At 37.4% G+C, this 25,925-nt stretch overlaps 2 protein-coding genes across 2 annotated transcripts; one reads left to right on the forward strand and one right to left on the reverse strand.

Moving 5' to 3' along the window:
• The first annotated feature begins 33 nt into the window (after nt 1–33).
• LOC143553858 (transcription factor PIF1-like) lies at nt 34–1,792 on the forward strand. Its single transcript, XM_077043758.1, has 5 exons — nt 34–270; nt 366–431; nt 517–900; nt 964–1,042; nt 1,530–1,792. Exons 1-5 carry the CDS (start codon nt 232–234, stop codon nt 1,532–1,534), a joined length of 573 nt encoding a protein of 190 aa, XP_076899873.1. The 5' UTR covers nt 34–231; the 3' UTR covers nt 1,535–1,792.
• An 8,417-nt stretch (nt 1,793–10,209) lies between these two features.
• On the reverse strand, nt 10,210–22,340 carry LOC143553877 (26S proteasome regulatory subunit 4 homolog A). The gene is made up of 6 exons (XM_077043771.1): nt 21,810–22,340; nt 20,694–20,939; nt 11,644–11,813; nt 11,313–11,529; nt 10,564–10,704; nt 10,210–10,477 (listed from the first exon to the last, which is right to left on the reverse strand). The coding sequence occupies exons 1-6, from the start codon at nt 22,287–22,289 to the stop codon at nt 10,394–10,396; spliced, it is 1,338 nt and encodes a 445-aa protein (XP_076899886.1). The 5' UTR covers nt 22,290–22,340; the 3' UTR covers nt 10,210–10,393.
• Nucleotides 22,341–25,925: the final 3,585 nt, after the last annotated feature.

Consider the following 25,925-nt stretch of genomic DNA (forward strand, 5'->3'; position numbering starts at 1 on the left):
AAAATGCCACCCCAATAATATTAATACATAGGCGATATGGTGCTGCGTGTTACATTATTATTGGTGGAAAAAAAGTCTGATACTTCATGGCTAAATAAGTTGTAACACACTTAGAAAATAGTTAGTTTGGTGATTTTGTCACAATATGATATCCGCATGGGTAGTTGCTAAATTTGTCGCCTTATAATTATAATACTTGTGTAGAGACGTCGAGATAGGATTAATGAAAAGATGAAGGCCTTGCAAGATCTAATACCACGATGTAATAAGGTCGGTAGCACACATGCCCTAATTTTCAAGTAATATACGAAGCACGTGTTCATGATTTGTCACCCTCTTAAACATCAAAATTATTTGTATTTTAGTCTGACAAAGCTTCAATGCTGGATGAAGCAATCGAATACTTGAAATCACTTCAAATGCAAGTTCAGGTATGTAACTAAAACTCGAATAATCAAATGTTTTATTATCTAATTATATATATAGGCCCACAACTTAATACTTGTGTTTTTGCAGATGATGTCCATGGGATGCAATATGGTACCGATGATGTTCCCGGGTGTCCAGCAATATATGCCCCCAATGGCTATGGGTATGGGTATGGGAATGAGGATGAATGGTGCTATGGTTCCATACCCTGCCATGCTTCCCGGTTCGTTACCGCCCAATCCTGCTGCAGCCGCAGCTCATCTCGGTCAACGGTTTCCAGTTCCAGGATTTAACATGCCACCGGTTAACATTGCGGGTCCTGCACCTAGTCAAGGAGCTAGCATGCCAGATCCAATGATGAATCCCTTGACTCTAAATAGTCAAAGTCTAAATCAACCACGAGCTCGTAGTTTTGCGGATCCATTTCAACATTACATTGGTCTCCATCCGACACAATTACCGCTTCCTCAGGTATTATATTTTGTCTGATTATATATTCATAACTCAGAGCTGACACTGGTTGTTTTTTGGCAGAGTCAAGGAGGTGTGCCCCCAGTTGGAACTAAACCGGGCAGCTGCAAAGATGCTACCAACACCAATCATCATCGAACCGGTAAACCTAAATCCTAATTTACATGTCAATATAGTTGTAAACTGTGCCTTTAAAGGAGACGAGCTGGATTAAGCTAGGTCGGGCTCCGGCCAGAACTTAAATGAGCCAGCTCAGCTTTGCTAGATTATTTTAACGAGCTGAAATGTTGAGTTCGAGCTCGGCTCGTTAAAAGCTTGAGACAGCTCGTGGCTCGACCAACCGACTAATTAATTTTGTTTAGTTTTTTGATATTAATGTGTAAAAAAATAATTTTTTAACATACACACATTACAAAATTATTAAACAAGAGATTTATAACATTATAGTAAACTAACTGAATGTTCAGTGAACCTTGTGTACGTTTTTCTATTAAACGAGTGAAAATGAACAAGAATTTATGTTCATTTAGTTAAGTAAACGAACATGAACAAGCTTCTGGTTTATTTTCTATTACCTAGACTATTAAGCATGAACAAACACTTAATAAATTGTATTTTCTTTTTTTCAGGTTGATGATTCTTTGAAGGTTGTTTAGAAAACAGGCTTCACAGCCGACTAAATTTTGTAGCCTAAGAAAGACTTGAGGATCAAAAGATTGTTGACTATATATCAACAAAACCGGCTGGGTTTACTCATGTAAATAGTTATATATAGCGTTATTTGATTCTATTTTTATCGTTACAAGATATATTTAATTATAAAAGTAGAATTGGTCGCTAACCAATATGCATGTTGTTTGGTCGTTTCTTTCTCATCTTCTTATAAAGGAGTCAAGCGATTGTCTGACTCCTTTATATAATTTGTTAATCATTTTTATTATGTTGTTTGGTTTTTAAATATATATAGTATGTTTCCTTGAAAACTTCTCATGTTATGCAATGTTTACATAAGCGAACACTGGACCGGTCGGGTCGGATTTAGGAAGGAGACGACATCATAAACAATTTTACGAAATATTTACAATTTTGTGTACTTTATGTTTTGAAGTAGATTTTCAGATTTAAGAGAATATGAACGTTGAAATAAATAAAATCTATGTTTTAGTGTAGATTTGTAGTCTTAGTAAAATACGAACGCTTAAATACTTAAAATATGAAGCAAAAAAATTTAAAATTATGAACAAGTAAATGATATCTTAAAAGAAGAAAAGTTAAAAATAATAATAGAAACCGGTCATTCCGGTCTAGTCGTGACAACAATGTTATTTTGGATTGAAGAAATTATATATATCGAAAAAAAAAAAGAGTATTGATAGATCATAGATGTAAGAGTTAATGATGTATCAGTGAGTTGTTACAGTTATATATAATTAAAGAGCAGAATTGACTTGTTAAAACAAGTTGATTGAGAGCTATATGTGATTTAGATATTTGTGAGAATGGAAAATCAAATTAATATCCTTTTATAAATATGTCGTTGATGTGGGTGTTGCAATAATTGTAAATGTTACCTTTTTGTAGTTAAATTCCTAGTTTGTGGCAGGAATGGCATGTGCTTCACTTTTTATGGGAATTTTGACCATTGTGGTCTTGTGTCAATTCGGGTAATTAGATAGTCTTTATAGCTTTTATGAAAAATTTAATATAAGTGACTCATGACTATGTTCCTTTTATTTGTAACTATTGCCTTATTTTTTCAAAAACCCTTTAATTAAATCCTAAGTATATATGATAAGAATTAGAATGGTCCATTTCTTTAAAAGCTTCATATTTCTCTCAATCCCATGCATCATTTTGTTAAACTTTACTTCTATTTTATGGATTTTAAGTTTATCTAGAGCTTCATCTTTAGTATGCAACCAGTATACATGAAAATCTCTAGAACAATCAATCAATCAATCAATCAATCATACCCAGTAAAATCCCACCGACAGCAAAGCTATAAGTAGGGTCTGGGAAGGGTGGGATGTAGGCACACCGTACCTCTATCCAAAGGAATAAAGAGGTGGCTTCCAGAGAGACCCTCGGCTCTAAGTACATGTGTATGAAGCAAAATAAAGGAAATCAAAGTTTAACAGCTATCTAAAAACTACTGCTAATTATAATAATATTAATAATAAGATCACAGTTTAACAGCTATATAAAAACTAATAATAATTATAATAATAATAATAATATATGTAAGGGAAATACCATTATGGTATGTGACCTAAATAAGTTAAGTCTAAGCCCTAAGGTATTCAATTCTCTCTAAAAATCCTTAACTTTAATTCTACTTCTCCACGAATTCCTATCCTCAACCATGTCCTCGGAGAGGTTTAGGTCTATCAAATCATGCCTAATCCTCTCATCCCAAGTCAATTTCGGTCGTCCTCTACCCCTCCTCCCCTCTATAGTAATGTTGTCTACGGATCTAACAGGATTCGTCGTCAGTCTTCTCTTTACATGTCCAAACCATCTCAATCTCCACTCTCTTATCTTGTCTGCTATGTTCGCCACCCCTAATCTCTCGCGAAACACAACGTTTCTTATTCGGTCTAGCCTTGTGTGCCCACACATCCAACGTAGCATTCTCATTTCTGCTACCTCCATCTTCCGCACTTGTGCCTTCTTGATGGCCCAACAATCTGTTCCATATAGCATTGCAGGTCTAACTGCCACCCTATAGAATTTTCCCTTTAGTTTAGTCGGGAAACTCTTGTCGCACAATATACCTGTGGCTGCTTTCCATCTACACCATCCTACCTGAACTCGGTGGGTCACATCACTGTCTAATTCCCCATCGCTCTGTACAAAAGATCCTAAATACTTGAACTTCGTTACCTGCGGGACCACCTGCCCTTCAATTGTGATCTGTGCGTCTTCATTGTCGTTTATCCCACCAAAATCACAGTGGAGGTACTCCGTCTTAGATCGGCTAATCTTTAAACCTTTTGTCTCTAAGGTTGTTCGCCACTCCTCAAGCCTCATGTTTAGATCTTGTTTTTTCTCAGCAAGTAACACAATATCGTCTGCGAACATCATGCACCACGGGAGAGTCCCCTGAATCGACTTTGACAGCTCATCCAAGACTACTGCAAAGAGAAACGGGCTCAACGCTGACCCCTGGTGAAGACCTACCTCTACAGGAAAGAAATCAGTATCCCCCACTGGCGCACGGACACTTGTTTCACTCCTGGTATACATATCCATAATTATCTCTATGTATTTCCTGGGCACTCTTCTACCCTCCAAGCACTCCCAGAGCACCTGTCGTGGCACACTGTCGTAGGCCTTTTCTAGGTCAATAAACACCATATGTAGATCACGCTTCTTCTCCCTATACTTTTCCATTAATCTTCTTAAAAGGTGTATTGCCTCTGTGGTGGAACGCCCCGGCATGAAGCCAAATTGGTTGACCGTAACCTGAGTTTCTCGTCTAAGTCTAACCTCAATCACTCTTTCCCATAGCTTCATAGTATGACTTAGTAGTTTGATTCCTCGGTAGTTACCACAACATTGGGCGTCTCCTTTGTTCTTATAGATAGGAACTACAACGCTGCTCCTCCACTGGTCTGGCATCTTACCTGATTTAAGAATACTATTGAACAGAGTAGTTAACCACATGACTCCTTCCTCCCCCAGACACTTCCACACCTCGATGGGTATGTTGTCTGGGCCAACCGCCTTAGACCTTCCCATCCCCCTCAGTGCATCCTTCACCTCTTCTCGTGTGATCCGTCGGCAGTAGCAGTTATTCGATTGTTGTCGTTGAAAGTTTGTGTTGTCATGTTCTTCTTGGTAAGCTCTCCCATTGTTAAAAAGATTGTGGAAGTAGGTTTGCCATCTTAGCTTGATGTCCTGCTCCTTGACCAGTACATGCCCATCTGTATCCTTTATGAACCTCACCGGTCCTAGATCTTGCCTTCTACGCTCCCTGGCTTTGGCAATCTTAAACATAGCTTGTTCCCCCTCTTTTGTTTGTAGACTTTCATACATCCGTTTAAAGGCCCCCTTCTTTGCTTCCGCCACTGCCTTCTTCGCCTCTATCTTGGCCGTTTTGTAGTTGTCCCTCAATTCCACTCGCTCCTCCTCATTCGTGCACCTCATTAGCTCCCTAAAACATCCTTGTTTGTCCCTTATCTTGTCTTGCACTGCGTCATTCCACCACCAAGACTCCTTATGCCCACTTGCCTTTCCTGTTGTGACCCCGAGAGTCTCCTTTGCTACTTGGATGATCTTTGTCTCCATAGCTTCCCATATATGAGTTGAGTCCCCATTTAGTCGAGCCCGCGTATGCAGTATGAGTTTATCCTTAAACAGTAGGAGATTTTCGTCATTCAAATTTCCCCATCGAATTCTCGGTGTACCTTTCTTCTCTCGAACAGTCAGTTTATTTCTGAAGGCTATATCTGTCACTAGTAGTCGATGTTGACAGATATAGCCTTCAGAAATAAACTGACTGTTCGAGAGAAGAAAGGTACACCGAGAATTCGATGGGGAAATTTGAAGGACGAAAATCTCCTACTGTTTAAGGATAAACTCATACTTCTTTTCCCCTACACACGGAAATTAATCGCATAATTACTACGTTTCATAATGTAAGTGTCTAAAATGTGTGCGTATCAAAGATATGATTTAGTAATGCTAGTGCTAGGCTGCTAGCTATATATACGATCTCATTACTAAGCATATCATTGATATTTAGTAAACATGCTACATAAATATCCAAATGCAACAAAAGAACTATGCATTGACAAGATATCCTTGTCAAGTCCATCACTTGTTTTTGCAGACAACGCCAGAAACAAGATTATTTTAAATTCGTACACGATAAAATATTCTCCAAGTTAAAAAGAAAAGAAAAAAAATCCTTCATAAGTATATTGAAGCTTCAAGTTTCCTTGTCAAAGGATGAGTTCTGTTAACATGTTTCAATGCGAAGCATTCTATTCGTCCAAAAGACATAATCAATGACAATTCTTGTACATGTGTTATTATCTAAAAATTGACTTTGTTGCATATTCTATAGTCCTTGGATCCTTGATTCCTTAAGCATAACCATTTGTTCAAGCTTTATTTTTTCTTCTATCAACTTGACAATATTCTTAAAATATCTAGGTTTACCTCACTTCCAACAAGCCAATTTTGATTTCTTGTTTGGTTCCTTGTGTGTTTTCTTAAACTTCTTTAAACCCTTGAATTCAGTGTATGTATTTGTTTGCCTGCCTTCTTCAACCATATTCACACAAGAGGGTCCACCAATATCTTTATCCTTGGTTTTGTTAACTTGATCAGCCCTTAAAGCTTAAGGACTCCTCAATTTTAAAGTGGTTGCCAAGTTAAACCAATGATTGTTCTTTTTATACTTCAACGTACATGTGCTTAAAATCTTTTCAACAAGAGATAGGTGGTTCATCGATAACACTCGACACGAAGATACATCATTCCATCTTTGTGTTACGTTAAGTAAACTGCCCCTTGTTATGTGGCATATCGTTATATTGTTCGATTAGTGACGATCACAACCCTCAGGTTGCCCATTTTGTAATTACTAAATTATTTATCAAGAATTTCTTACTAAAGGCATTCTTGGTCATATATTTTGTAACATCACGGAAAATATCGAGCCAAAAATGCCAAAATCCAAAGTCAAGGGACCAATTCTACCAATTTCCAAACTCCAAGGGCTAAAATAAAAAATATGTTTTCCTGACCCATCGCGATACGCGATGGATCAGAAGAGACCTCCATCGCGATACGCGATGGATCAGAAGAGACCCATCGCGACACGATGTGACACGTGTGCCACATGGCATACGGTGGCACCGTCTGCCGCCACGTGGCGCGACACCTACCACGTGTCAGGTCTACCCTCTGACTCAGCAAGCCTACATCGCGCTACGCGATGGGCTTGCCAAAGGACCCATCGCGTAGCGCGATGAGGTCCAAAATCAGCTCTATAAATAGCAGCCTCGGGTCTTCTCATTTTCACACCCAAATCTCACATACCACTCTCTCTAACCTCTCTCTACACATTGGGAAGCGTGCCCTCGAACCACCTCGAAATCCGTGCCCCGATTCCTCGTTTTCCGTGTCCAATACATCGATATCCCTACCACTCCACAACAATATTCCGAACATGAAGGTGGCGCCGTTTCGAAGTCCCAAGGATCATCTCGAAGTGCGTGTCGTGAAAGAGTTGGCGTCTTGATAAGCGTGCCAAAAAGAAGGTGTTGATCAAGAAAAGGAAAATGGAATCGAAGTGCTACTCGAGTGTGTAGGGTGTATTAAGCCAAGAAAAGGTAGGCATAATGCCCGAATAAAATAATAATAAAATATTGAAAAGGCTTAATACCATAAGTCGAGGTTATACTCGATGCCTCGATAAACAAAGAAATAAATTACAAAGAAAATGAAGGAAAAGAAAAGTAAGATATATATTTGAATATATATATATATATATATATATATATATATGAATGATTATTCTTTGTTATAAAATATATTATTTAAGTTTAATGAGTATTCTTAAATAATAAATAAAAGAAATACGTTTCTTATAGAAGAAGAAACGTAGGGTTTAATGAATAAACTAAAGGTTTATAAACATTACTTTTCAACTAAAGGTTTTAAAGTAAAAGAAAATATGAACTAAAGGTTCATCGAGGTAATAAGACTAAAGGTCTTAAGCCGGATTGTATATCCGACTAATAAAGGTTATACTCGTACTATAGGTGCGAGATAGCAAGGAAAGACTCATGGACGGTGTTGGAAGCCGATCCCATTGAAAAGGTGAACACACCCCACTTTTATAAACTTGTTTTCAAACAATCAAACGTGTTATGTGTAAAACTTTACATGAGGCTACGTGTCTCTAAAAACATTGTAAATAAGAGTATAAGCCTAGCCCTCAGGCTGTGGTATATGTTTGTCTGGATCCTTACATATGTGGAATGCGGTGGGCACATTGCACCACGCCTGGTCACGACCTCCAGCCACGATGGGCCGAACCAAAGTATGTTCAAGTGAGAATGACATTGTTTATATTTATGGTACCTAAGTACGTCGAAACGCTGCGGTGTTTTGCTGAAGTGACCTAGTGTAGAGACTTGAGTTTATAATGATTGTTTAACTTGATTATTCCTAAGCCAAGATGGGCCGAGACTTACGTGGTCTCGAGGGGTGATTAAGTAAAGAAAATATTTTAGCGTAAGCATATTCACCAGCATTCGTTGCTGACGTATTTTATAACATTTTGCAGGTAACCAAGAAGAGAGCTTGACGGACGAAGGGCTCAAGAATCCGATGGCTCGGATAATTTTGTTTGAATATTAAAATATGATGTTTTTGTAAAACATATAAACAAGTAAATACCAAACGAGACTTTCGTCTCGTCTTTTTGTAATGTAAATATTAATAAGTTTGATCCTTATGTTTTATAAAAGTCTTCCGCTATAACCCGCTACTCTGATTTATTTACAAACATGGTACCAACTATTGATCACACTCCTAGACCTAAGATGGAGTGGTGACATATTTCGATTCAAGTGAGTCCCATAGTTCTTTGGTTGATTCAGTAGCTTGATAAGCACAAAAAGGGAGTCTTACCCTTTAAGATGTGACTAGGACAATATCCCAAACTTTCCTATCATGTCTCCAACATAATCACCCGTCTTCATGTTTCATGAAATAATGTAATCTTTGTAAGATTTAAAGTCTGTAATTGCATGGATAACTCTCTGAACCATCTAAATCACCATAAGATTAACTATTTCAATAATAATTGAGTTCTTAATTGGGTGTTTTATAAACAAAACAATGCTTAATGAAAGTGACGTTAAATAAGTTAAAACAGTTGATCTTTATTTGATTCCTATCGACTTAGTTACTGCTAGTGATCATAAAAATTGGAACTAGTTTGATAACAATAGTAGACTGTTTTAGTAAATTAAGACAGGTCATTACAGATTTCATTAGTAAAGCATATAAAATAGTGTCAAAAGGTTTTATAAAATGAGATGACATACTGATATATTATGATATAACTTGTGTAATACACGGGTGGTTAAAAAAATGCAACAAATAAAATAAATTTAATGATATACATAATAACATACCCTATAGTTTTTTAAGATATAAAAATGATAAATAGAATTATATAATTTATTAATATTTAAAAACCTCATTTAATACAACATTTAAAATTATATTTATAATTTTATTAGTAATTATATACATTGTGGTAGTATTTATAGTTGATGGGTTAACGTACAATAATGGTTTATCGAACATTACGTACGCGACCTTTCAGACCGTTAGATTAAAAAACACGTGGTGGCAATTTCGTAAATAACCCAGCAATAGTTCGCGTCTTCGCGATCAAAATTCGTCGATTACAAATCGACTCTGATCCAAATTCGGAACTCGTCGCTCAATCTAATTCAATTGATAAACTCTAATCATAGCTTAAAGTATGAAATCTCTAAAGTCATAAACCAAATCAAAATCGAGCGTCGTTGAACATCAAGAAATCTTCAAATTTGATCAAAAAAATGATGATCTAATCAATCGAATTGATGTGTAGAAGTATTTAGATTCATCAATCGATTATGGAATTGCATAAATAATGCACTCAATCGAGCTCTGATTATGGTTCAAAATATTACGTTTAAACGTTCTGAAACAAAACTGAAGACCTTTAAACGTTCTAATACGTTTAAAGAAGTTCTGACAAAAAAACATCTTTAAACGTTCTAATACTTTCAAAGAAGTTCTGACCAAAAAAGAACATCTTTAAACTCTTTAAACGTTCTAATACGTTCAAAGATGTTCAGAATTTCTAAACTAACAAAAAAGTCCATAAACACTTGACGTTCAGAAGTTCATATCTAAATTAAACACCTGTAACATGAAATTGAAGACTAAAAACACTTCATATAATCTCGTAATCATCAAACAATTATCAATCGACCGTCAATTTGATCATCGATTCAATCATATGGACAAAATATGAAACGTCTGCAACTAAGTTTCTGCAAGTGTTTGCAAATGACGCCGCTGACGATGGTTGAATTGATGCAACGATTAATTAGGATGGAAACAATTTGAAATAATTACCACCACGTGTTTTTTGAAATCTAGGGTTGAGAGTGTCACGCACGTAATGTACGATTAGAGATTATTGTATTTTAATTGACTACTCTAGTTGAATGACACGTGTACGAATGGTTTTATTTTAATAGTATAGGTAGATTTTACCAACATTGAAATTCCAACTTTAAAGATTACTGGTTATATATCACTTGAAATTAACAAAGCCTGGGAAAAAAGGAACTTCTATCCGAAAAACAACATAGTCAAAGACGTAACAGAAACACACAATTATGCATACAAAACTAAGTATCTTAACGGACTCCGCCCAGGGGCATAAGCATAAATATAATAAGTGTTTTCACATATAAAGGCCTTCCGGTACACCTTCCTTCTTCTTGAACATAACCTTGTCTTTCGCCTTCTTAAAATCCGCATGAGTCACCTATCGGAATCATATGATTAATAACTAAGCAACTTTAAATTAATGATAAATCAACCTTTTATTAATATTTGATTCATTTTTAGTACCTTCATTCGGCGTTCTCTCAAAGCAAGCAACCCCGCCTCGGTACAAATAGCCTTGATATCAGCGCCAGAGAACTCGTCTTTAGTCATAACAAACTCTTCCAAGTTCACATCATCAGCTAGGGTCATTCTCGATGTGTGTATCTAAATCAACAAGAATCCATTAACAAACTATCTTCTAACTTATATTAGTGTGTGTACACGCAGACACATTTAGTAACCATTATGAATAGTAGTTGTTATTCTGTTTGTTAACCTTAAAAATCTAAATACACAAGTTATATTTAGGCTTTTTTCTCTTTTCGTTCTGATATAAATCTAATTGAAAACGGAGTTGCATACGAAATAAAATAAAGTTTTTTTTAATTGTCAAGTATACCGAGTACCAAACTGTACAGCTACTGTAGCAAACTAAACCGACACAAACCGAGCATCACTGCCTGTGCCGATATAATGTTTTTATGGTTCTGTTTCCAATTCAAATAATATTTCATTGTTGGGTCAGCATATCAACAATGGTATTCATTTTCATGGATTGGCTTCCCATTTTGATAATATTTTCATTGAATTTATTTCTTCTCCAATAACTTGCATTAGATACGTTTTAAAAAATCCAAGTACACAGTTATATTTAAACTATTTTTTCAACATCCTGATATAAACTTTATTGAAAACGAAGTTGTATTCAAATTTAAGTATAACTTACCGAACCGGCACCAGCTGACCAAAATTACAAAATCAAGATACTATACCTGGAATATACGCCTTCTAGTTTTAATGTCAGGAAGCGGAAACTCAATCTTCCTATCTATACGACCCGGTCGAAGCAGAGCCGGATCAAGACTTTCAATCTTATTAGTCGCAAGTATCACTTTAACGTCACCTCTCGAATCAAAACCGTCTAGCTGATTCAGCAATTCCAACATAGTCCTCTGAATTTCACGTTCACCACCAGAATGTGCATCATATCTGCACCAAAAAGCCAAATTGAATTAACTGAAGTGAACATTTTAACCAATGGTAGGGTTAAGCCATAACCAGGCTGAACAATTAACCAATGGTGCGATTTAGCCATAAATATACCTCTTTGTACCAACTGCATCAATTTCATCAATGAAGACAATTGATGGAGACAAATCATCAGCTACTCTAAAGAGTTCTCTCACCAACTTAGGACCATCCCCGAGGTACTTTTGAATCAACTCACTACCAACAACACGTAAGAACGTTGCTGATGTGGAATTTGCCACTGCCTGAATAATAAACAAGATTCCTTAAATATATTGTGACTCAATTGAGCAAACAACACAGTCATGGGTGTAAACGAACCAAGCCGGCTCATGAGCTAACTGTTAGGAACAAAAGGCACACACGAACAAGAAATCAAAGCGATAAAGAACACGAGAATTTTACGTGGTTCGGTTGCGGTGTACAACCTACGTCCACGGGGTAATTAGGTTTGTATTATTTTGGTGATGTATAATAACAAGTACAAGAGACTATTTATAGACCGCATATTAGGGCTACTCCCTTGCTAAACAAGCTAGAACCCAATTGGGCCCAATAGGGTTAGGGCCGGCTAAAAAAATAACCTCCCTAACTCCTTTAATATGCAGTTGTCTAAATGTGGGTCCGGGGATACCACATCGCCCAACAATCTCCCACTTGGTGTCTTCGGACCTAGAAATGCACCATCTCTTCTGTACTTCTGTAAATGAAAATCCCTCCTGATCTTCAAACCATCCTAATTACCCTTGTCTCCTCAACATTATTCCTGGAGACCAGCTGAAGCTATGCAAAGCTTCAGCTTATCCAGCACCACACACTTGGTAAACATATCAGCTGGATTTTTAGCACCTGGGATGTTCTTCAGACTGATTGTTCCTTCACTGATCAACCCCCTCACGAAGTGATATCTCATCCCTATATGCTTTGTCTTTCCGTGATACACTGGATTCTTTGCAAGTTTAACTGCACTCTCATTGTCACAGTACAATGAGTAGTCGGGTTGTTGTTTTCCTAATTCTTCAAGAAAAGTCTTCAACCAAACTAGTTCTTTGCTGGCCTCTGCAACAGCCATGTATTCTGCTTCTGTAGTTGACAGAGCCACACTTTTCTGAAGTCTAGACATCCAGCTAACTGCTGTCCCTCCCACTGTGAAAACATACCCGGTAGTGCTCTTGAACGTCCCTTTACAACCACCCAGATCAGCATCTGTGTAACCTCTGAGTATGGCATCCTTTTTTCTGAAACATAACCCCATCTTCTGAGTACCCTTCAAGTATCTAAGTATCCATTTGACAGCCTCCCAATGTTTTTCTCCTGGATCTGACATAAACCGACTAACAACCCCAACGGCATGAGCAACATCTGGTCGAGTGCAAACCATTGCATACATTAGACTCCCGACTGCTGATGCATATGGGACTTTGGTCATCTTCGATCTTTCTTCTTCAGTTTTAGGTAGAGGTGTTCAAAAAAACCGGTTACGGAACCGGTTTGGCCGGTTCAACCGGAAACCAGTTTTTTAAAAACCGGTTTTTTTAAAAACCGGTTTGACCGGTTTACGTATCGGTTATACGTTTTGGAGCCAAAACCGGTTTTATAACCGGTTATAAAAAAAACCGGTTTTTTTAAATAACCGGTTATTAAAAAACCGGTTAACCGGTTTTTAAAATAACCGGTTTATTACCGTTATAAAAAAAACCGGTTAACCGGTTTTTTAATAACCGGTTAACCGGTTAAACCGGTTTTCGAACGTTACCAAACGGCTTTATAGCCGTTTTTTTTTTTTTTTGACCGTTTTTTAGCCGTTTTTTTTTTGTTTTTTTACCATTTTACCCCCACAAACATCTATATATAGTTTAGGTTGGGTATTGGTTAGATCACACTTGATTATACAACTCCAAACGCTCTAAACGTTTATTTCATACGCGATTATACAACTCCAAACGCTCTTCTTTCGTAGTCGTTTATTTCATACTCGAGTATACCACTCTTAATTCGTAGTCGATTATCATGGCCTCCCAAAGTGCTGCTTCATCGGTCAACATGGGTGCCTCGAACACGGGAGAAACCGTCGTTCGGGTCATCCCCACGAAACGAAACCAAGATATTTGGCAACATTTCGACCTATGCGAAATGTCTAACGGAACCCAAAAAGCTAGATGCAAACATTGTTTGAAGTTTTATAACAAAGAAGCAAACTCCAGTTTAAGAGCTCATGTAGAAAAGCCCTCTTGCAAGGTCTTGAAGGACGAATCCGGAAGTAGTTCGCAGCCGGAGATGACGAATCAAGGAACGGTGTTTACGTACGACCTTGAAGCGGTACGTCAACAGTTTGGCAACTTTGTGATTCAACAATCACTTCCTTTCAACCACTTCGACAACCCTCAATTCACGGAGATGATGCAAAAGTATGTTCAACCACGCTACCAACACGTAAGTCGTTCGACCCTTAGAAGAGATTGTCTTAAAGCATGGAAAAACGCTAAGTCCGAACTAATTTCATACTTTTCAAACTTACAAACTGGTGTGAACTTAACAACGGATGTGTGGTCGGTACCTAATGGTTCGCCCGACTCATACATTTGTGTGACGGCTCATTGGGTTGACCCCCGGTCGTGGCAAATGATGAAACGAACCGTTGCGTTTCAATTGTTTGATTACCCGCACACGGGTAGAAATATTTTTAAACTCTTGGATAAAGTCATTCGACAATACAAGATTGAAGATAAAATCTTTTCAATATCGTTTGATAACGCGTCCAACAATACGGCCGCGGTTGGCCATTTAAAATTAAAGTATAAACCTATCTGTGATGGAGCGTTTTTTCATAGCCGATGCATTGCACATATTATCAACTTGGCCGTGCAAGATGGGTTAAACGTGATCGAAACGCAAAGAAACAATTTTAAAAGAATGTTACGAGATGTTTTTAGCAACAATTCAACATTTTCAAGATACAAAAAATTTTGTGAAGAAGCTAACTGTCAATGGTTGGGGCCTAATTGGGATTGTCCAACAAGATGGAACTCGACTTGTGAAATGTTTGAGAAAGCCATCCAACAAAAACAATCGTTAATTGCGTTTCATCAAATTTTGTCAAATAGGGGTAAATGTGCACCGTACGATCCTAGAAACTGGTTATTGATTGAGATCGTTACGGAGGTTCTTCAAATTTTTAAATCTTGCACAACTAGTTTATCCGGGGTTTACTATCCAACAAGCCCCATTGCTTTACCAAAAATTGCTGTCATGTGCACAAAGTTGACTGAAATTCATTGTAGGGGTGCACCTTATTTTGATATGGGTGCAAAAATGAAAGAAAAATTTAGAAAATATTTTCAACAACTACCCGCTGTTTTGACCTGTGCGGCTGCGTTAAACCCTTGCATCAATGTTGGTGGTGTTGAAGCTTTAATAGAAAAAATTTGTGATGAGCTAGAGTTAAACGACGATCAAAACCCCCATTATAACCAAACTTTAAAGAATGCTTTCAACACCACCTTGGCAAACATGTATGATGTTTACCTTACAAAACACGGGTCGTCTTCCCAAATTCATGACTCGTTAAGAGCTGTTGCCCAATCCCAATCCCAAACCGACCTTGAAATGGGGATGTACTACATGATTTGGGAAGACGCCGGTAAACGTCAAAGGGTAAACACCCCAAGCAGTGAACTTGGAAGGTATGGTGGTACCAACTTTGTGAAACACATGACTCCGGATGAATTTAGAAGTCTTGATTTGCTGGCTTGGTGGAGAGGTAAGGAGGATGAGTTTCCGATCCTCGCCGCCATGGCCAAAGATTTACTAACGGTCCAAGCTTCCACGGTAGCTTCGGAGTCTGCTTTTTCTGTTTCTGGCAGGGTTATATCGATTAGGAGGACTCGACTCACTCCACCAGCTGTAGAGATGTCGATTTGCTACAAGGATTACTTGGACTCTTTAGATAGGGCACAACATCAACGCTCACTCGAGGGGGAAATGGAGTATGAGGCGGCCTTGTATGAAGACGAGGTCAATCAAGGACACACTCAACCAATGACCGATGAAGAAGCCGCGTACGACGATTACCTAAGGAATAGCTCGGGATCGGGTAGCGAAGAAAATGAGTAACAAACATCAACTTGTTAATGTAATCGTGTCTAAGCATTCTTTAATGTTTGTATTTTTGAGTTACGAATATGCGATAACGATTTAATGTTTGTATTTTTAATGTAAAAGCTATAAATGAAAGTTATGTGTTTTTAATCTTCCAAGCAAAGAATGCTAACAACGAAACCCTAAACCCTAAACCCTAAAGCAAAAAAAAAAAAAAAAAAAAAAAAAAAAAAAAAAAAAAAAAAACCGGTTAACCGGTTAGACCGGTTATTAAAAACCGGTTATAAAAAAACCGGTTTAATAACCGGTTCTAACCGGTTTCTAAACCGGTCCAAACCGGTTTGGCCGGTTTGAGTTTTCATTGATAAAAACCGGTTAATAACCGGTCCGGTTATTAACCGAACCGGTTTTTTTCTGGATAAAAAAAACCGGTCCGGTTAATAACCGAACCGGTTTTTTCAAAAAAACCGATTTGTGCACCTCTAGTTTTAGGAGACTGATCTTTGGTGAGCTTCAAATGACTTCCCAATGGAGTATTCCTAGGCTTGGTTCTTTCATCATTCATCTTGAACCTTTCTAACACTTTCCCTATGTATTTTTCCTGGGATAGTGTTAGAGTACCTGCCTTCTTGTTTCTAGTGATGTTCATTCCCAGTATCTGTTTTGCTGCACCCAAGTCTTTCATTTCAAACTCTTGGGACATCTGTTTCTTCAACTTGCTTATTTCCTTCATATCAGATCCTGCAATCAACATATCATCAACATACAACAGTAATATGATATAAGAGTTGTTGAATTTCTTCAGATAACAACAATGATCCATCTGGCATCTTTTAAACCCCGACCTCTCCATGAAATTATCAAACTTCATGTACCACTGTCTAGGCGCCTGTTTCAGACCATACAAGCTCTTCTTTAGTTTGCAGACCCAATTTTCTTTCCCCACAACCCGAAACCCTTCAGGTTGCATCATATAAATGTCTTCTTCAAGATCACCGTGTAGAAATGCCGTTTTCACATCTAGTTGCTCTAGATGTAAATCTTCTGCTGCTACAAGACTTAAAACAAGTCTGATGGTAGTCATTTTCACCACGGGAGAGAAGATTTCATCATAATCAACTCCTCTCTTTTGTTGAAAACCCTTGACCACTAAACGGGCTTTATATCGTTTAGACCCATCATGTTCTTCTTTGACCCTGAAGACCCATTTATTTTGCAACGCTCTCTTATCCTGCGGAAGCTTGACTAAGTCCCATGTCTTGTTCTTTTCTAGAGAGCTCATTTCATCCTTCATAGCATTCTCCCACTGGCGAGAATCCTTCATCTTGACTGCTTCAGAGTAGCTTTCGGGTTCACCGTTTTCTGTCAAAAGAATATAGTTAACTGAAGGATTGGAATGACCGGGACTATACCTTTCTGGCTGTTTAGTAACTCTGGTGGATCTCCTGACCCAATTTTCAGTCTGGTCAGGCTGTTGTGGGATCTCCTCGTCTTCAGACTCTGAACTCCCACTGTCAGAAGTTTCTTCTGACTCATTATTTCCACCAGCTTCAAACTCAGGAACTGTGTCGACTTCAGTTTCTGTAGCGGGTTCCTGAACCGGTTCGGGGATCGGTTCAGATCTCTGGTTTTCAATTTTGAATTCAACCTGTTGCTTCTTCTGAACCCTAGAGTTTGGATTTATCACATCTTTGTACAACTCAGCCTCATTAAATGTAGCATGTTTGCTGCGGACTACTTTTCTGCTTTTCGAGTCCCAAAGCTTGTAGCCCATCTTGTCTGACCCGTAACCAATGAAAACATACTTCTTGGCTTTTGAATCTATCTTGTCAGCATTCGGATCTAGGTCATATGCACTGCACCCAAAAACCTTTAAGTGCTCATAATTAACCGCTTTCCCCTTCCATTCTTCTTGAGGTGTTTTGTAACCCAACGGAACTGATAGACCTCGGTTGATAAGATAGGCAGCAGTTTTAACAGCGTCTGCCCAGAACATTTTAGGGAGCCCTGCATTTATCCTCATACTTCTGGCTCTTTCATTTAACGTTCTATTCATCCTTTCTGCGACTCCATTTTGCTGAGGAGTACCTGGAACTGTATTTATCATCCGAATGCCATGCTCAGCACAAAAGCTAGTGAACTCTGAGCTAATGTACTCCCCTCCATTGTCTGACTTCAAGCACTTTACCTTCAGATCAGATTCAAGTTCAACAGCAGTTTTCCATTTCTTAAAAACATCAAATACTTCAAATTTATTTTTAAGAAAGTAAACCCATACCTTGCGTGTGGCGTCGTCTATGAAAGTCACATAGAATCTCGAGCCTCCCAAGGATTCAACACGTGTTGGTCCGAAAACATCTGAATGGATAAGCTCTAATTTCTGAGCTTTAGGTGTTTTCCCTGTCTTCACAAAAGATACCCTCTTCTTTTTTCCAAAAACACATGGTTCACAGAATTCAGATTCAACCCTTTTAAGATCTGGAAGCTTTCCTCTGGCGACAAGCATCTTCATGCCCTTCTCACTCATGTGGCCGAGTCGTTGATGCCACAACTTTGATAGACTCGGTCCACTCGTTACTGCATTAGCACTACCTGCAGAAACCTCAACCATATACAAAGTACCCCGTTTCTTTCCCTTGGCAATTACCATGCTACCCTTGACGACCTTCCATTGTCCTCCCCCGAATGTTACATCATAACCCTGGTCGTCTAATTGCCCAATGGAAATTAACATTTTTTTCAATTTTGGAATTACCCTGACATCTTTCAATGTCCAAATTGTTCCAAAACTTGTTTTCAAGTCAATATCTCCCAACCCAGTAATTTCCAAGATTTGGTTATTAGCAAGACTTACAGTACCAAAATTGCCCCGTCTGAAATTCTTCATCTTTCTCGAGCTTGAGATAGCATGAAACGACGCACCTGAGTCCATAATCCAGGACTCGACTATATCCTCAATACAGCAGATCAATGCATCATCAGAATCTGATGCTGTTGAGGAGGCAACATTCACTTCTTTCTTGTCTCTGGGTGGTTCTGTACATTGACTTCTGAAATGACCATTCTCATTACAGTTCCAACACTTTATGTCGTTTCTTGTTTTTGAACTCCCCTTTCTGTCTCTTGATTTTGATCTTCCCCTGTTACTTACCCTCTTATCTTTCTTTCTACCTCTTCCCTCAGTACTTAGCAAAGTACTGGATGATTCACCTGCATTCTTTCTCCTGATATCCTCTCCTAGGATCAAGTCACGAATACCCTCGAACGTGAGTTTGGTGGTTCCGGCTGAACCACCAACGGCAGTGACTGTTCCTGACCAACTTTCAGGTAACGAGGACAATAATAGCAAAGCTTGCACTTCATCATCAAATTTAATATCAACAGATAATAACTGGGATATGATAGAATTGAACTCATTTATATGAGAGGTAACAGACGCACCTTCCCGCATACGCGTATTCACCAATTGTCTAATTAAGAATACCTTATTAGACGCGGAAGGTTTCTCGTACATGTTTGACAACGCGGTCATCAAACCCTTAGCAGTGGTCTCATTCACTATATTGAAAGCAACGTTCTTAGCCAACTAGATCGGCCCATTCTTCATCCTTCATATTCTCGGGTTTTTGACCTCTCAAACATGGAAGCAAATCTTTCTGGCATAACAAGTCCTCGACTTGCATCTTCCACCATCCAAAATCCTGCCCATCAAACTTCTCGATTCTGATCTTACCGTCCTCAGTCATTATCTTTACCGAGTTTCTAACGGAAGCAACCTGCAATACTGATCAGAACTGTTTGACCTCTTCTGGTCAAAAGACAGATTGTACTGTAGCGCGCACTGTTCACACGCCGGAAACACTGTAGCGGCGGCGGTACTGTAGCGGCGGCTAGGGTTTCTGATTAGGGTTTGGTGGCGACTGGCGGCTGGGGTTTATAGTGTGATCCTTGCTCTGATACCAGTTGTTAGGAACAAAAGGCACACACGAACAAGAAATCAAAGCGATAAAGAACACGAGAATTTTACGTGGTTCGGTTGCGGTGTACAACCTACGTCCACGGGGTAATTAGGTTTGTATTATTTTGGTGATGTATAATAACAAGTACAAGAGACTATTTATAGACCGCATATTAGGGCTACTCCCTTGCTAAACAAGCTAGAACCCAATTGGGCCCAATAGGGTTAGGGCCGGCTAAAAAAATAACCTCCCTAACTCCTTTAATATGCAGTTGTCTAAATGTGGGTCCGGGGATACCACATCGCCCAACACTAACAAGCTCGAGCCTTAAAATAAGCATATCTTATAAACAAGCCGAAGCCTGAGCATAGCCTGTTATTGATAGCCGAAAGACAAGGGCACATGCACCAATCAGCCGGTGTCCCGATGATTGAGTGCTATGTGCCTTATGTCCAAGGCTTGATGCAAAACTACTATCGAGCCGGGGGTCTCACCGGAAGCAGTCTCTATATCCCTATGGGATAGAGGTAAGGCTGTCTACATCTTACCCTCCTCAGACCCTACCATAGCATTGCTATTGGTGGGATATACTGAGTACGATGATGATGATGATGATGATGATGATTCAAACTATTATATACATCTTTATACAATAATAATTATTATACATAAAATTTTGATAAGATAAAAATAACTGAATAATATAAAAAAAATAATTAAAAATGTATCAGGTGAATACCACCAAAAACCAATTCCGTCATAAAAATCCCTCAACATATTTTTGAACGTTAAAGATGCTTTACATTAACGTTGCTAATGTTACCTGTATTATTCTATCCTTCAAGTTGTTTAGAAAAGAAGCCTAGCTCGAACTTAAAAAAAGTTACAACTCACAAGCCGAACTTAGGCTTTAGAGAGAGAAAAAAATGTTGAAAAGGGCTCGAAACGTGATGTGCTCAAATTTGACCTCTTGTAAGTCAAGCAAGCTGCTAGTCGAGTTTAGGCTCAGCTTGTTTACACCCTTAAAGACCATTAACAGAATCATGAAAAGAAGTTAAAAACGCATACCTTTGCAAGCAATGTTTTGCCTGTTCCCGGTTCACCATAGAGTATAACTCCCTTTGGAGGCTTGATACCAATGTCTTCATATAACTCGGGATGAGTTAAAGGAAGCTCAACTGCCTCTTTGATTTCTTGTATCTGTGCATCAAGCCCGCCAATATCAGCATAAGACTCTAGAGGAGCCTTCTCAACCTTCATCACAGACACCATCGGATCCACATCGTCTTGAAGAAGTCCAACAACAGAAAGAACCTGAAAATATAATGATTAACAGTTAACACATTCATGTAAATAACAATATATCATGGCTTTAAATCTTTAATCTTTCACATACTATTTAAAAAATCCTATATCATAACTCCATTAACAATCAAACAAAAAATTGAGCTCTAAATCCATGTAACTGAAATACATATGTTAAGACTCAACTCAAACCCTAAGTTTGATCTTAAATTCTTAATATTTGTGTAACTAATAATATATGATGGTTTTAAGCTTTTACATACCGACGGGGTGTTTAGGATTCCTTATTTTACCTCCTTATAACTTTTCAATAAGTTACAAAAGTGTAACTTATTTACTTTTCTCTCTCACACCAAAAATAATCCCAAACACCTTATTACTTATTACTTTTCAAAAAGTTAAGTTATAAGTTAGTGAAATTAAGGGGGTGTTTGGCCTAGCTTTTATTTTTTGGCTTATGCTTATATCTTTACACAAATGAGCTTCTTCAAATAAGCCAAAAAACCATCTTCAAGCAAGCTTCTTCAAATTAGCCAAAAAACCATCTTCAAACAAGCTTCTTCAAATTAGCCTATATAAGCTAATAAGCTTAACCTTAAAAGGCTAAACCAAACACCCCTGACCCCCTGATTGAACTATAATTTTTTATCTTACAAGAAAACATAATAATTCAAAGCTAAAAACCTACATCATCAGTCTAATTACAACTAAAGAATAAATTAAACTTCTCACAACCTAATAACATAAGCTAATTTGATTCTGAACAACTCAAACCCTAAGTTAAATCTGGCTAACATCAAAAGTACCAATTCATCAATATGAAACAAACCCTAGGTAAACCAAAACATCAAACATAATCAAATCAACTAACTAATTCACCTTATTATGCATCAGAATAGCACATCCAGGCTCCAACTGATCCTTATCAACAAACGAAAGTATCCCAACATAGTACTCCGGTCCAACAGATGACGAAACAATAGCATGATTCTCATCAATAAGCTCCTCAAGGTTTCCAACGCTCATCGGAGATCCACGTAGATCATCCACCTTCGACCTATCTTCTTCAGTCTTCTCTTCCTGTGGCTTCAACCTCTCCTGATTCGCCACAAACTCTTCTTCCATTAACAAGTAGTCTTTGATTCGTTCGAGTTTTAATAACCTTAGCCTGCACTTTGAGTGTGGTGTTACGGTTGGTAGCCTGGCTGCTGCCTCTGGTCCTTTCTGCTTTCGCTGCTTCCGGCCCACGCGAGCCGGTGGAGCGGCTGGCTCGAACTTCTTCTCCTTCTTGTCGCCGTCGTTTTTACGGTCGCCGGGCTGGCCTTGCCGGTTCATGCCGCCGGGTGTTCCTTGTCCCATGGTTGTGAATTTGGATGATTGATTTAGGATCTGAGATTGGGGTTTTGAAGGTGTTTGTGGTTATTGGTTATCTTTCTGTTCAAGAAAGCATATAATGGTGTGATTCAATTTTGTATACGGAGGGTTTGTGGGCTTGTTATGGTTAGGCCCATTCTTATATTATGGACTGAAACTTGCTAAGTTTAGCCCATGTTATCTTAGTACTTCTAAGGCTTGCCCTATAAAACCCATCACAGATTCACAGTTGAATTGAGGGAAGGTAGAAGTTTACTAGATCTCGAGCTTGGCTCGTGAGTTGATTTTTTAATTTCGGTTTGGCTCGCTTGTTATTTATTAAATAATTTATATAAGTTTTTAGTTATTTTTATAATTTTGAAGGAAAACTTTAAACGAGTCTAAACTCAACTTGAGCTCAATTATATGGTGTCAAATTAATACACATAAGTCCAAAGTAGATAAACTTAAATATACATAAGACTTGTTAAAATGAGGAACAAATGCAAGGTGTTTTTGTCTTACCAAGTTTAGCAGTGATCTCAACCACTGATTAGCGCAAATCAATGGTTGAGATGATCGGGGACACCACGTGTACAAATGATAAACGAACTAAAAGGACGTGCCTTGTGAGTGGCTAAATGGGTAAAGCCTATGGTTTTTAAGTTTTACCTAGTTACGACATTTTAGAAAATAAAAATCAATAACTTTTTTATATAACCTAATGGTCTAGTTGTATGGTGTCTATCATTTCAAAATGGAGGTGTTGGCTACAAATCCTTTTCACACTTTTCATTTTCATTTTCCTTTGTATTTTAACTTTCCCATATGCATAATATAGGTTGCTTTGTCATTTGTATATGTTCTGTGATTATTTATATTGTTGTGTGGTTTTTTATACGCACAACATGACATGTTTATTTTTTTAACCATGTGTGTAATAAAAACGCGGTGCATATACATGTTTCTCCCAGCCACATGCTGCACCTGGTGGCTTCATACCTTCACCCACGTAGAATATTTAGTGTTTGTGTGTGTATAAGGTTTTTAGCATGAAAAGAGATGATATTTTTCAAATTTAGAGAATGATATAAAAAATTCATTGTATAAGAACACCTGATTCTTTAAAACTTAATTCTGTTTCGTATGATTGTGCTAATCATATATGTATAAAATGATGTATGGATATAAAAAGGTTTAAAAATCAGTTTAATTTTTGTTAAAAAAAATGGTAGTTTGAATTTAACTTTAGTGTGCTCACCACCTATAACTTATAATATACTTTTGTAGAAGGGTTCTTTTTGGGGGGTAATTTATAACACAATGATGGCACAAGATTAGCATGCTTTGTGAAAGCTAATCATCATATTACACCACCATCATCTCGTAATCTCTATCCAAATTCCCACCAACCCTACATTTTTTTATCATTGTCTTGTATTATTACGCTCCTCCCTATTTTTTTCATACATAAGATAGTTATTATAGAAAATTAGTTGTAATTGATACCATAGACAACCCTTAAATCGTAATAAATCTCAAGTACTTTGTAGGGTTCGTAACGGCAAAAATAAATCTTAAACCTTTTTTTTCTGAATAAAACGTTAAGACATGGATAATTTATATATATAATTATGTATTAGACATTTCATGTTGGAATTTTCTTTCATTTCTTTAACATCTCACAGTTCATTCTTCATATTTACGTCTATACACATACACGTGTGTGTGTGTTAGTAATAAACAACTAGGTTAATTTGTAAGTTTCTTCACTTATATATAATTCACGTAGATAATATTATACCAATACAAGTTAATATTATTGTACTAAATAACATACGGATTAGCAGTGGCGGACCCATGATTTTTTGCCAATGGGGTCCCATATTTTCGGTGTTCAAATTTTTCGGGTCGGTCGTTGTTCAGGTCGGGTCGAGGCGAAGAACATAATAAAAAACAATATCATAATAAAACTTTCTTTTCAATCATCACTACCTGAACGGGTCAAAATGGGTCGGGTTGACACATAAACACTTTGTTTTCCCTTTCTTAAACATTTTTGAGATAGAACCTAGATCCACCCTTTCATAAGCATGTGTTGAAAACCATTAACTTAAACTAGTGAAAAATAAAACTGATATTTTAAAGTGTTTGAATGTTTCTAAAGAAAACCATGCATAAAGTGGAAAACAATGATATGTATTTTAGAGGTGTTTGAATGTTTCCAAAGTTATCATTGCAACATTAGCAATCAAATGATTGATTAACACTAAAAATTAACACAAAAAACCAAAAACTGAGCCTTGTAAGACTTGAACCCATGACCTTTCAAAGATAAAACAAGGGACTTTCCACCAGACCACATCAACATTAATAGTATGGGTTCCAAGTATTAAATCTTATGGGGTCCTCAAAAAATTTAATATACCGCTTCTAATAAATTTTTAAAAAACATTGGTGTCCCGGGACCCCGATCCACACTATGTGGGTGCGCCCCTGCGGATTAGTAAGTAATGCATCACTTATAAACATGGTGATAATCATATAGTAAATGGTAAATTCAAGAGTAGATGGCACAAAGAATACAAGACTTTGTTTTTGGTCATTTTAAAATAAAGACTTTCTAAAACATCATCTAGACAATCTTAAATGTGTAGTTCTTATCTAATTCACCACCAATACACACAAAGCACGTGGGTCATATAGAACATTTCCTGTGGCATGATACTTCTTTTAAATCTCTTTGTAATCTCCTTTCAAAATTGACACCATGATCTAAGACCATGAGATCAACATCAACTTATGAGGATAATGGCACTATTGCATACCTTCTTCTAGATCATTTTATAAATTATTTATAATGGAAGTAATCTTTGGTCTTTTTTTCAAAAAGTAAACTTTTAAAATTTTTTTGACTCCCTTTTATTAAGAAGAAACTTATAAATAACCATATTAGAGAAAGTCATGGAAACAATAAGATCCCTTCGAAAATTAATGTAACAACGTGTCGTGTCATGCTTGATAATGTACATTCAACGCTAAAATTTAATAACAAAAAAACCGAACTATCTTTAGCGAATTGCCGTTATATAATATTAAACTGAAATCCTTAAATACTGCTTTACTGTCTCCTGGTCGCACATACTTAATCTGCGCCTTCACATGATACATTTTAACATTACCAAAACTGCTTTCTTTTTCAATTAATGCTCATAAACATTCAATTTTAACATTAAATTTTCGTCATACTTTATTTAAAAAAAGTTGTGAAAATCATTAATAAAGTTTGAAACGGTTATTGTCTAAAACCATGGATTGTTGTAAATAAGTCAAACGACATGAATCCAACAAATCTTACACAAATACACATCCTTTATTATGATTCCCCAAACAATCCTCCTACTTTCCTACCATCCGATCACCATCCAACGGCCCACACTTAAAGCACCATAATATTATCATATCATTACTTATTATAATATTAACATTTTCAAATACGTTAAAGTGGGAACAAAATCACTACCACTCCTTTCTCTTTCCCTCCACATATTCCCACACTCTCACTCCCAACCTTCATTCACCCACCACCATACCATGGCAGCAACTTCCACATTCTTCTTATTATTCTTCCTCTGTTGTTCC

Source organism: Bidens hawaiensis, unplaced genomic scaffold, assembly GCF_021521415.1.
Source record: "Bidens hawaiensis isolate Kalapana, Puna unplaced genomic scaffold, B.hawaiensis_p1.1 tig00017405_1, whole genome shotgun sequence".
NCBI classification, from domain to species: domain Eukaryota; kingdom Viridiplantae; phylum Streptophyta; class Magnoliopsida; order Asterales; family Asteraceae; genus Bidens; species Bidens hawaiensis.